At 37.7% G+C, this 12758-nt stretch overlaps 2 protein-coding genes across 3 annotated transcripts; both read left to right on the top strand.

The window, feature by feature from the left end:
* Nucleotides 1–2425: 2425 nt before the first annotated feature.
* cd248b (CD248 molecule, endosialin b) lies at nt 2426–6411 on the top strand. The gene has a single exon (XM_079898449.1). The coding sequence runs from the start codon at nt 2799–2801 to the stop codon at nt 4833–4835; it is 2037 nt and encodes a 678-aa protein (XP_079754575.1). The 5' UTR covers nt 2426–2798; the 3' UTR covers nt 4836–6411.
* Nucleotides 6412–7566: 1155 nt separating this feature from the next.
* Nucleotides 7567–11648, top strand: LOC307144725 (deoxycytidine kinase 2). Of its 2 annotated transcripts, XM_079847288.1 has the most exons (7): nt 7567–7797; nt 8354–8469; nt 9136–9329; nt 9430–9577; nt 9684–9799; nt 9888–9987; nt 11012–11648. In XM_079847288.1, exons 1-7 carry the CDS (start codon nt 7704–7706, stop codon nt 11036–11038), a joined length of 795 nt encoding a protein of 264 aa, XP_079703414.1. In that variant the 5' UTR covers nt 7567–7703; the 3' UTR covers nt 11039–11648. The 2 variants fall into 2 exon arrangements, with proteins under 2 accessions (XP_079703414.1, XP_079703413.1); XM_079847287.1 differs by lacking the exon at nt 11012–11648 and having other exon boundaries at nt 7626–7797; nt 9888–10052.
* Nucleotides 11649–12758: the final 1110 nt, after the last annotated feature.

Genomic DNA, 12758 nt, shown 5'->3' with positions numbered 1-12758 from the left:
ATACATCGGGCAGGGTCCTTCATGCTCTGCTGGGGGCAAACATACAAACAACATCCTTTGTTAGTCATATGGAATCTGAAGCTTTGACAGTGGGATGTGGAATGTTGCCTTTAATAGGTTAAACACTGTAGCTGTTGACTGAGTAGTACGGCCTACAATTTTTAGAAACAAAAAAGACCATATAAACATATAGGCTAAATTAGTTATTCAATTTTTTTAACTTGTTCCAATTTCATGCTGTAAAATAGGCTAAATATAAGCCTACTTTGTTTGTTTTATACGATTTTTATGTCCTTTTTTCTAGTTTAAAAAGACTGATTAATAGGCTATATGTCTCAAGAACCTAAAGTAGGCTGTATGCCATCACAGTAACACTTCCCAGTTCATTTAAAATCGGACGTGGGCCTATAGCCTACCTGAAAAATGACAAGCTGTTCAGAGAGTCATTTATGAATTTAGTAATCGCTCTGAACGATTCGCTGACTGAGTGAGTTCGAGGCTGTTTCGTGAACCAGTTCACAAGAGTCATTTGTTTGCGAATCATCACAGTTCGTGTTGTGTTCATTCATTGTTGCGGGGTTTATGATGACGATATCCGACCGCTCCGCATTTGGATAACAAGGCTTCCACAGCTGTGGTTAGATTTTGAATTAGCCTACTGTATTTTGTTTAAATGAACCAGAAAAACATAGCCTGGTATCTGGTAGATGCAGTGGTTCCCAAATGGTGGATCTAGTCAGGGGAGAGGGCCAATCTGATATAAGTGTTTCCTTTTATGACTGACCATAGCAGGCCTGTCTGAAAGCTGTGCACACACTGAACTGGCTGCAATCATCATTAGTTATCACTTTAATATAGTTTTAGCCAGCTTAGGGTGCATAAAGATTACTATCATATTCTACAAACAAAACTGTAAATACAAAAAGGTTCTCAATTGACCGTTTGAACTTCAAGCTGTACATTTTTGACTGCTGAAATGAAGTGAATTTGGCAATACATTCAGTCTGTTTTACTGACAGTCGTTTCTCAATGTGGTGGAAAAAATAGTTCAGCTGAATCAGTTTTAATGTGCTTGTCATAGAAATGTTCCAAGCTATGAAACACACGAGCAGTTGTGGTGCTTTAAGCATCCAGTCTTTCTGATCTCCATTCAGGAAGCCTTATCTTGCACAGGCAAAGATGCAAATCTCAACATTTAATGTGGAAATGCAGGCAGATGTGTTCAGACTGGAGAGTGTTTCAACATCTGAGAATTGAGGAGGAAAAAATGGCCCATGTAGATTAGTCTCTGGAGGGGTTACATAAACAAAACCAAGATTCAAAATCCTCTTTTGCTGAATTTTCTTTTTCTCATTGAAAGAATTCATCGATGTTTTTACAGAATTCATCTGTGGTGCTTCTTTTGTCTCTTCAGTGTCAATTTGTATTAGATTATTCTGTTATTTTATCCATATACAATGAGGTATTAGGGAATTTTGGTCAAGTATGTTCGAGTTAGAAAGTCCACAACTGGACAGACTTGTTTAAATTGGAATAGGTAGGTGAGATTTTTTTGGGATGGATTTCAGAAAGGTTTATTATTTGGTGTTTGTGGGGACAGAGAGTGTGGTTATTCCAAGTTGGAGTGCTGTAATTGAGATGACATATAGCAACATCTGATATCCATGCACTCATTTTGTGGATCAATGTCTCAGAAAACAATTATAATGTATTTCCCTTTGGTCTTGAGGTAACAAAAACATTTAAGCACTATATATTATTTCTATTTATATTGCTTTGAAATAAAAATGATAAATCATGATATAGCAGTATATTTTTATTGCATTGTTATAGAATGTATTACAAGAAAACTTTTGTTATGTTGAGATCATTAATCGTGAAAATGAATTATTGATCATGATAAAACGACAAAAAATAAATGCATGAGTTTAATTTTTTGTAGTCTTGCAGGACAACCCATTTTGACATTTTTACAATGGTCAGTCAAGAAAAATATTACTCTCAAAAAGAAACATTTGCTATCAAACCATCTTCTCCTCATTTACTTCACATAAATAACCCTATAGATGACATTGAATTAAACCTGCATATTCTCTAATCATGTTTGCTCGCTTTCCATTGTGAAAAAGACTTTTAATGCATTAATACAGCTTGGTTACTGACAGAGTAGGCTATACAAAATAAGTTTTATATTTATTAAACCATTACTTCTAAATAATTTTATATTAAACAAAATAATTTTAGATTAAAAAGTATGCTAAATTCACTTAAAATCAAAAGGAAAAACAGTCAGAGCAGCTGTACAAAAATGAACCATAGAAGAATGGAAAAAATAGAAAATCTGATCAGGATGACCCAGGATTTTCAGGTTGGATGGATGGATTTGTGATGGTGATTGTTGTAGTGATTGGACGAGTGAGTGTAGGTTGGGGGGACTGGGGGAGGACTTGTTGGCAGGGTCACAAACTATTTCCTTAAACAGAGTTATGAAAACCATACGGCACAAGGGAAAGCCACAGGCCGAATCTCCCCCCACCACTCAGTGAACTCATTACCCGCCCCCTCTTCTAATAACAAACGCCTGTACCCTCCTTCTCTGTCTCTCTGCAGCAAACAGACTGCAGACAAAAGTCATCCCTTTAACCATAGAGACCAGAGGTTTGAAATAGACCATAGGTTTGAAAGAGCTCATAGGTAAATTTAAACATTTGATTAGGTTAAAAAAAAACAAAAACCCTGCCGACTAGTAAGATTAACAGACAAAACAAGAAATAGCTCAGCTGCAGAAAAAAACAGTTATGGGAATCAGGACTGTTCGAAAATGCTGTGCAGCATATCCCTGTCTTTTTTTTGTTCTTATATATTTGAATTGGTCTAAGGGAGTCATGGGACAAAGCTTGCAGGAGCAGGATGGTGTGTGCAATGCAGAGGGATGCTATTCTATTCATCTCCAGCGCAAGACGTTCCGGGAGTCCTGGAGGAGCTGCAAGGATAAAGGGGGGAACCTGGCTACTATGAAAGGACCAGAAGAAGCTTCTTTGATCCATGACCTCCTATCGTCCGGGGTTAGACGTGGCCCCCGACCCAGAATCAGGCTGTGGATTGGCCTTCAGCGTCAGCCTCGGCAGTGCTCGGCCACGCGTCCTTTGAGGGGCTTTACCTGGATCACTGGGGATCAGGAAACGCAGTATACGAACTGGCAACGCGATGACTTACCCAGTGCTTGTGCTGCTCATCGTTGTGTGGTCATTACCTACAACACAGCTGACAAAAGTGGCAACGACCAGTACAACTTCAAATGGCTCGATGGGTCTTGTGGAGTGGCTGTGGAAGGATTCCTCTGCCGTTACACCTACCAAGGGATGTGCCCAGCTCTTCAAAAAGAAGGAGGGGGTCCTGCACTGTACACCACCCCGTTTGAACTGGCAAGTACTATTCTTACTCACATTCCTTTCGGCTCTGTGGCAACTCTTCCTTGTCCTGACAACGAGAAGGAAGACCAGTCAGTTCTGTGCATGCTGAGGGAGGATGGGAGCATTGGCTGGTCGAAGGATGCACCGCTCTGCTTGAACACTGCGAGGGACTGGTGTGAACAGGACAATGGAGGATGCGAGCACTACTGCTTGAACGCAGATACCCATTACTACTGCGAGTGCTCCGAGAATTATGTTCTGGGAGAGGATGGAAAGACCTGCCAGCTTTCGGACCCCTGCCACAGTGCCAACTGCGAGTTTGAGTGCGAGTCCACTTCTCAGGGACACCACTGCAAGTGCCCTGATGGGTACCTCCTGTCAGGTGATGGTCAGAGTTGTCTTGATATAGATGAGTGCTTGCAGAAACCATGTCCGCAGGAATGTGTCAATGCACCTGGTACATTCGAGTGTAGATGTTACGAGGGCTACCTTCCGTCTGAGTTTGGAGAATGTGTGGACGTAGATGAATGCATGGAAGGAAAGTGCGATCATTTGTGCGAGAACTCGCCTGGTTCCTACACGTGCCGCTGTCACGAGGGATTCTCTCCAATCAGAGAAGATCCAGATCAATGCAAAGATATCGATGAGTGTAAAACTCCAGACATTTGTGATCAGGTGTGCAGAAATTACGAGGGTGGATTTGAGTGTCTTTGTGAGGAGGGTTATATGTTGCAAGAGGACAACTACTACTGTCGGCCAGTCGAAGAGGATGAACATTTGATGGTCGAATCAGATGATGCAACTCTGAATGATCCCAGCTTGCCTGAACTGGTGACAAATGCCAGCCCTCTAGAGTGGCTAACAGATTCCCCAAGCATGGAGTGGCATCCGACTTACCTGAGCTGGTTTACGGAGAAGACCCAAGAAGGAGATGTAGCTACACAGGAACCTGAATTAAATGAGCATGTATCCTCAAATTCTCCTTCGCCTAACTTTTTGATAGATACTACAACTTCAGATGATTCAAATGAAGAGGATGCACATGAGGAGGAAATATCAATAGCAACTGGTGATACAGTAGATTTAAGGACTTCAGAAGACAAAGGACCCTCAATGGCTTCGACATCTACGCCTAAGAGAAAATGGGATTTTGTCATGCTCACTCCTGAAACATCACAAATACCAGAAGATACATCAGGAACAGAACAGCGTCCAGGGAACAGAAAGAAACACGACAAAAGCTGGCTGCTTGTGGCACTGCTGGTACCACTGTGTGTTTTTCTTGTGGTCATGTTAGCATTAGGTATTGTTTATTGCACAAGTTGTGCTGTAGAGCCACGGAGCAAAAGCGTGACAGACTGTTACCGCTGGACCACCACCTCCAAGACTGAAAAGTCAAGCACAGCAAAATCTCGAGCTTGAGTAATGTACAGTTAACTTGACTTTTTATTTTATTGTATTAAAAAAGCAGCAATGACCCTGGACTTCGTCAAGCTGTTTTGGTGTGATCACACTGTCACTTTGGTATTCTGTAAGACCCTGTGGGATATAAGGGCAAAATAGTCACTTAGATGCACAATATAACTTTCAGACATTGTTTTAGATGATTAATAAGATTTTAAAAAGCATAAATTCTTTCCAAATGGAAGTGGAGCAGAGACATTTTGTGCAAAGTATGGACATAGCAAACAGAATTTAGCATGCATCCATTTTTCATATAATACACGAAATGAGAGTTTTTATGATGCCTACAAGTCAAAAATATCAACAGATAAAATGTATTTGTTCCAGTCATAGCTTATGCTACAGCACCCCCAAACAGTGAGGTATGGAACTACAACTGTTTGCCCAGACAACTGTTTTCAATCATTGACATATACACATAAGACATTAAACAGATCTGAGTGCATCAGTTTAACTTACAGTTAATATCACTTAATTTTATCCAGCACAAGTTATATTACTATAACATTGTGGCAATTGGATCAGACATACAGTAATATGGAGATGCCCATGTTACTTTTATTTTGACTATTAAGGCAGAAAAAAGAAAAAGTGTCACAGACCAGTAATAATCATGAAACTAAAGAAACAGTTCAAGCACAAAACACTAATGTCTTCAGTGAAATAGTAAATGAAATAAAAAGAATAAAACGTATGGCAAAAAGATTTTATTATTCCATTATAATAGTAGCCTATATATTACATCTAAAATAACACACATTTGTTTCATCAACAAATTAGTTTTTCACTGTATCTCACTATTCTCATTTTGTGTTTATCAAAAAGTGTTTTACTAGTGTTAAAATAAACGTTTCTTGCTGTCGCTAATAAAATTTGATTAGCACTTTCAGCATCCCAATTCCCACTGCTGTGACAGTGATATCAGCTAAGACTGCTGGCTTGGCTGTTTTGTGTTGTACAGGCACAGCCACACCAGTAGCTGGCACTGTATGACATTTGAGTTATTTTCTATACAAACTAACGTGATTTTAATAAAGCTGAACTTGCACTATGTTATGGTACAGGTTTTTTTTTTCCTAATCATATTTTGTTTTCAAAAGATTCTTTTTCACACTTTGACATTTTTTTTGTAAAGGTGCTATGAGCCATTTTGGAAAAACAAAAGCATGAAAGCAAAATCAGGGTCAGTTTGTCTACTGCATTAGGATTGTTAATGTCATATGTGGAGTTAGCAGAATAATTTTTTTATCTAATGACTGACTTGATGATCAGCTGACATATTTGTCTAAATGTATTTTTAAAAATCTGTCATTAACAGTTACATAATGTATTTCTGTCTACATTTGGTCTATGGGAAGCTGATCCACTAAGGAATTGCTTTAGATTGATTGGCTGCATGGACGACAGAGTGGGATCCTTCAAGAAAGTAAAGGTATATAAAGAACAATGTTGCTAATGTGAAATATGATCGAGTTTTCATCTTAAAAACTTTTGTACATGAAATTACAGGAATAAAGAAACAGTATTTAATGTTTTCTAGTGTGATAAAAATATAGAGAATTTCTGAAAATAAAAACTGCCTGCATGTCAACACTGACAATCTCCTGAAAAACATATTTGCCGACGAGGATGGGATTCGAACCCACGCGTGCAGAGCACAATGGATTAGCAGTCCATCGCCTTAACCACTCGGCCACCTCGTCATATGAATAAATCCAGTTTTTGCTTATCTATAAAAAGTATATAATTAACTCATGTCGCACATTCAATTTAACATTTTATGTAACGTAAATATTAAAACTTCCATTTACTAAATGGTTGTCTCCATGATATGTTGCTAAATCGCTACCACAACACTGTTCTAGTGAACACTAAACAGACATTAAAATTAGCAATGAAAAAAAACGCATTCTAGAAAGAGCGAAACTGCTCTTGAAAACCTTTGAAGACACTGGTAATACAGCAAATTATTCAAACTATTTCACTACAATAGACTAAACTCACAAACAACTGTTAATGTCATTGACTGCCTACCTGAAAGATATAGAGACTATGCACTGCTTCATTTTGTACGTGATAGTTAAATACCTAACAATAGAAAGTATCACTTATTTAACTTGGTTGAAAAATGTGCGGGGAAAAATTTAGCTTAACATTCGTGTTACCGTAGTCCCCTGCTGCCCTCTACTGGCCACACTGATATTACATTTATATAACAGTACCCTATATAACATTACTCAATTCCTATGCTTTAAAAAAATCATAACTTATATGGACACGGCTAGATCCAGCATATTCAAAGCTTAAAAAACGATTCATTGTGTAATATTTTATTATTATTTATTATTAAATATATTATTCATGTGTAGCTGAATAATGTATTCGCAATGATTTCCTTGTAAGTTGATCTATATCATCTATCTAAAACGTTGATCTCTCTGTCCACATCTGCGATCACTTACCATTTGAATCGAGGTTTACATATTTTAAAGATCTGATAGGTTAACGTTGTCTCGCATTTACTAGTCTCTGTTTACTAGATAAAGAACAGGAAACTCCTCTCAGGGAAGGCAGCCGCAGGCAGCTGAGCGCACTGTAGACGTCACAACCAATGAAACAGCGGCTTCTGTAGGCTTGGCCAATCACACAGCGAGTACTATAGAGCCCTTCCCCGCGTCTCTGACCATGTGAACTTGCCGCGAATTTCAAGCAGTTCAAACTGTTTGGGCGCGCAGGGAAACATTCAAGCTGGTTTTAGAGACTTAAAAAAAAATATATAAAACAAATCAAGTGGTTTGTTGATTTATTTAAGTATTTTATACGATAATGGCTACTCCTCCTAAGAGATTTTGTTCAAGCTTCGACGCTGACCTCAGTTTCGAAAAAAGGGCATTGAAGATTTCAATAGAGGGAAACATTGGTAAGTTGCTTTAATCAACGAAATAATATACATAAAATAAAACGCACTTAATATATTATGTAAGCGTTTTTAACACCTTAGTTTTTTTTAATTAAACGAACTAGTAATGTGCACGAGAGCTTTCTTGTATTGTTATACAGTAACGTTAGTGCTGTTGGCGCCAAATATTGTATCTATTTTGTAGAGTGAGGCTTCACAACCATGGACTATGACTGAATTGTTTTGAAATAGTTCATCAAACTTCCCTCATGTTAGGTCATAGCATTTAAAAAAATCGAAATCTTAAAAAAAAAAAAAAAAAAAAAAAGAACGGTTGACGACTAAATTATGTTGTTTCATAACGTTGCAAAGCCTTGACAACCAGGCTATAGTTAAAAAACAACAACATTTATGACATAAAATGTCATACTGCTATAATTTTTGGTTTAAGCATTCTTCTGGCAATTAATACAAATATATAAACATTGTTTTAATCTTTGATAATTATTAGACAACACAAGTTATGATTGTTTATTTTGGTATTCTACATATTAAAACCTTTATGTCTGTGCAACAGCGGCAGGGAAGTCAACTTTTGTGCGGTTGTTGGATCGGGCGTCAGAAGAATGGGAGGTCATACCAGAACCCATTGGGAAGTGGTGCAATGTACAAACCACAGAGAACGAGTATGAGGTACAGTATGTGTCTGTATACAAGAGGTTTTTATTAAGGAGTGTCGTCAAACTCAGTCTCAAATGTTAAAGGAGAACTCCGGTCAATTTTAACACTGAGCTAATTTTTTTGTACATTTGGAGTGCTGTCAGTACAGAGAACAACGACAAAAATCGGTGTTGCCTACACCGTTATCCTCTTTTTAAAATTTACATCCTGTTTTCGGCCGAAGTCCACAGTAGTCGATTGTCGAGTTCACGCTCATAGGTCATCACGCGCGTGAACTCGACAATCGACTACTGTGGACTTCGACCGAAAACAGGAAGAAAATACAGGTATGTGCGCTGGCTGAAATAACATCATTTTTATTCATATCTTTCACATCTACTGCAGTCAGATTCACCCGTGTTCACTCTGAAGGAATCACTCACATTGGCTGTGCACTTGTAATGACACATCAAGGATGTTAAGAGCCTAAAAGCAGGTTTAAAACTTGCCCCATTGAAGTCAACAGGGTGCACATTTTAAAAAGAGGATAACACGGTGTAGGCAACACAGATTTTTGTCGTTGTTCTCTGTACTGACAGCACTCCAAATTTACAAAAAAATGAGCTCAATGTTAAAATTGACCGGAGTTCTCCTTTAATTGGAGTACTTTTAATAATATATCCCATTCAAACCTTGTAGGAGCTCAGCACATCCCAGAAGAGTGGAGGCAACCTGCTGCAGATGTTATATGACAAGCCCAGTCGCTGGTCTTACACTTTCCAGACCTACGCCTGCCTGAGTCGTGTCCGTTCACAGCTTCAGCCTCCTTCTGCCAAACTTCAGCAGGCAGAGAAACCGGTCCAGTTCTTTGAGCGTTCTGTCTATAGTGATCGGTACATACAAACAGCTTCTCGCAACAATTTATAAGACAATAAAAAAAGACATGTCAAATGGTATTGAACTGAAAAAGTCTTAATGTTTTTAATCCTCCAGATATGTGTTTGCCTCCAACCTCTTTGAGTCTGGAGATCTGAATGAGACCGAGTGGGCCATCTACCAAGACTGGCATTCGTGGCTCCTCACTCAGTTTGAGTCCCAGATTGAGCTGGACGCAATGATCTATCTTCGTGCTGATCCCGAGGTATCTAGCAGCTCCTTACATGTTGAATGGATCAGCTGTAGTAATATAAAAGTGATGTAAATGTAAGGATATACTGTGATTCATTGATTTAACGCATGATCTGCAGAGGTGTATGCAGCGCCTTCAGTTCCGAGGGCGAGAGGAGGAACAGGGGATTCCACTGGAATACCTAGAGAAGCTGCATTATAAGCACGAGTGTTGGCTGTCCAACCGAACCACAAAGTTAGTGGTCAACTTAATATGTGCTAAAACTTGTATTTCAGCTGTTTTCATTGATTAATTATCTAAATGGATCTCTTGTCGTATACAGGTTGGATTTTGAGTATCTTCAAGACCTGCCAATACTGGTCCTGGATGTTAATGAGGATTTTAAAAATGACAGAATTAAGCAAGAAGGTGTAATTGACAAGGTACGTATATATGGGTCTGTGGACAAATGCCATCATTAAGAGTTTTGCCTTTTATGCCTGTTTCACACTGGATGCGCAAGCAGAGCGGAGGCAGCGTTTGTAGTGTGCAGCTGAACCGCGGCTTGTGTTTCCGCAAATACAGACGAGTATCATCCATACTGTCATGTTTTTCAGATGTTCTCCTCATGTGCTTTGATTTATGATGGGCAGCAAACTCTGCTGCGAAGCAACAATGTTCCTCTTCTACTGTCCCACACACACATTCATATAACATGCTGTATATATGTAGTTTATATGATAAAAGTAATCTTATCGTTAAGATACCACTAGTTTTTATAATTTAAACAGGCTTTTGAAGTTTGGGCAAAAACTCCTGGCAATGTTTTCATGTATTTTATTTAATTTTTTCACAGCGCTGATTGTTATTTGGTGATTGTGAAACATAGATCACTTCACTTATGTGATTTTGTGGTGAAATTTGAACTCAGGTCTATTTTGAATAAGAACAACGCACTGTGGCTTTAATCCAGTGTGAGCGGCGTAGCAAAAAATGGACTTCATGCCAAAACGATCGCGGCACTGCCACTTCTGCTCTGCTCCTGCTACAAGCTGTCTCAGCGTGCAGTGTGAATGGTCTAAATTTGTTAAAGGGATAGTTCACCCCAAAATAAAAATCATCATTTACTTACCCTCAGGTTGTTCCAAACCTATACATTTCTTTGTTCTGCTGAACACAAAAGATGTTTTGAAAAATGTTTTTAACCAAACCATTGTGGGACACCATTGACTTTCATAGTATGGAAAAAAATACTATGGAAGTCAATGATGCCCCACAACTTTTTGCAACAGCTTGAGGGTAAATGATGACAGAATTTTCATTTTTGGGTGAACTACCCCTTTAACATGGGCGCTGGGGAAAAAAAATGCTCTGCTTACTCGTCCAGTGTGAAACAGGCTCATCAGTATGAGAAAGTGTTTTAGAATTGCCATGATTTGATGTTTTTTTTTTCTTCTTTTCTTTCAGGTGAAAGAGTTTCTGAGCTCCTTGTAGCCTCAAAATGTAAATTGATCTGTGTGAATGATGTACATTGGTGATTCCTCACTAGTATTCTGGATTCATGTCTCTGGTCATTTGAATGAATTTATGATTGTATTTTTTTTTTTTTTAGCTTGTTGTACATATGTATTTTTATAGAATTAAAACCTCATTTTTTACACAATTTTTTTTTTTTTAACTCTTCTGCAATGGAAACTGAAGCCAGGACATCATGTGTAAAGTGCAGGACATTTTTGGACAAACAACATATACGGTTACATTTTAAACTATTGGCTTTTAGTGCAGAAATTAGTATTTATATATAAGTTTTGTCATTAGGCCTGAAGACTATTCCTTAAGGGAAAATATTAAAGTTAATATTACAGGGTTCCCACAGACATAGGAAAGGCTAGTTTTAAAATGATGATTTACACAACTGAAAAGCTGTGGCAATAAATAAAATCTCAAAAATGCATCTAGATATTCTCTGTTCTTAAATATTTCAGACTCCTGTAATTATACCTCTGTAATTCAGGCTGTCAGAATGCTGACTCACTCAGTAATGAGGACCCGCTGGCTCATTCTGTGATTTTGAGTTCATTATTAAAATTAAGATTGGTTTCATAATTTTCGGCTTTCATGGTCAGTGAAGGCAATTCAGTTATGACCAATTTACAGATTAATTTTATCTATGTTTAGACTGGTTTACCCATTTAAAATTGAAGAAATGTATCACTGTTTTAAATGTCATGCAGACATGTCCCTACAGATCATTTGACATGAGAAACAATGAAATGCGTTTGCAATACCGTAATCATGAACAGGATTCATAATTGTGGCATGTACATATGTCAAACTAAGGTTATGTGGCCCATATTTATATTTTAGACTCAAAGTGAAGAGTATGAAGAAACTGTTAATTTTTTTTAATTATATTATGAGCTCACTCATAAACCCAATGTATGCAGTACAAATAGATGAAACAAGTGGTGAAACCAGTGACAAGTGAAACCTTTCACATGTAAACAGAAACTGAGTTTAATTGAGTGTAATTGTTCTAATCTTTCATATTCAAAATTGAGTATGTCAAATTATTAAAGTCTAAAATCTTTATTCAGCTTACAATTGCCATCTAAACAGAGTTTATTGTGAACATTGAATTTGGCTTTTAATGCAGGAGAAAATTGTATCTGATTTTGAATAACTTCCAATTAGTTTTCAGTTTTAACTGCCAAGAAAAAGCTTTCCATAGAGTCATAAAAACATAAATATTTTTTAAAAGAAACCAGGTGGCATAAGAGGCTAAATATGTTTATGCAGAAGAATGTGAAAAAAAATCCCTATAAAAAAATAAGATTTTCCCCCAAAAAGAAGGATATTATCATTTGTGTACAATATTATATACGAATCAAAATTAAACTACAAGTCCCATAATGAAATCTTCCAGAGAAATCCGGGTATTGCTTCACCCAGGTCGGTCGCGCCCTCCTCTAAACAGAATGTTATTGACACAGTTGTCCTAACATGTTAAATAGTAAGAGTTGCTTAATATCGGACGCAAAGAGATGACAGCTACACTTTTAACTGTCAACACATTAGATATTATACTTATTAAATAATTAGACAGTTAGTGACCGACTAATCTGATGCATCTTAGCATTGCGTTACTGTAAACATGACACCTCGAAAATTTACAAAACTTCCTAAATATGATTCTGAAACAAATTAACCTCTA

Source organism: Squalius cephalus (genome assembly GCF_949319135.1).
Source record: "Squalius cephalus genome assembly, chromosome: 17".
Classification (NCBI taxonomy): Eukaryota; Metazoa; Chordata; class Actinopteri; order Cypriniformes; family Leuciscidae; genus Squalius; species Squalius cephalus.
Note: the sequence above shows the minus strand (reverse complement) of the source record. Positions and strands in the feature narration are given on the sequence as shown.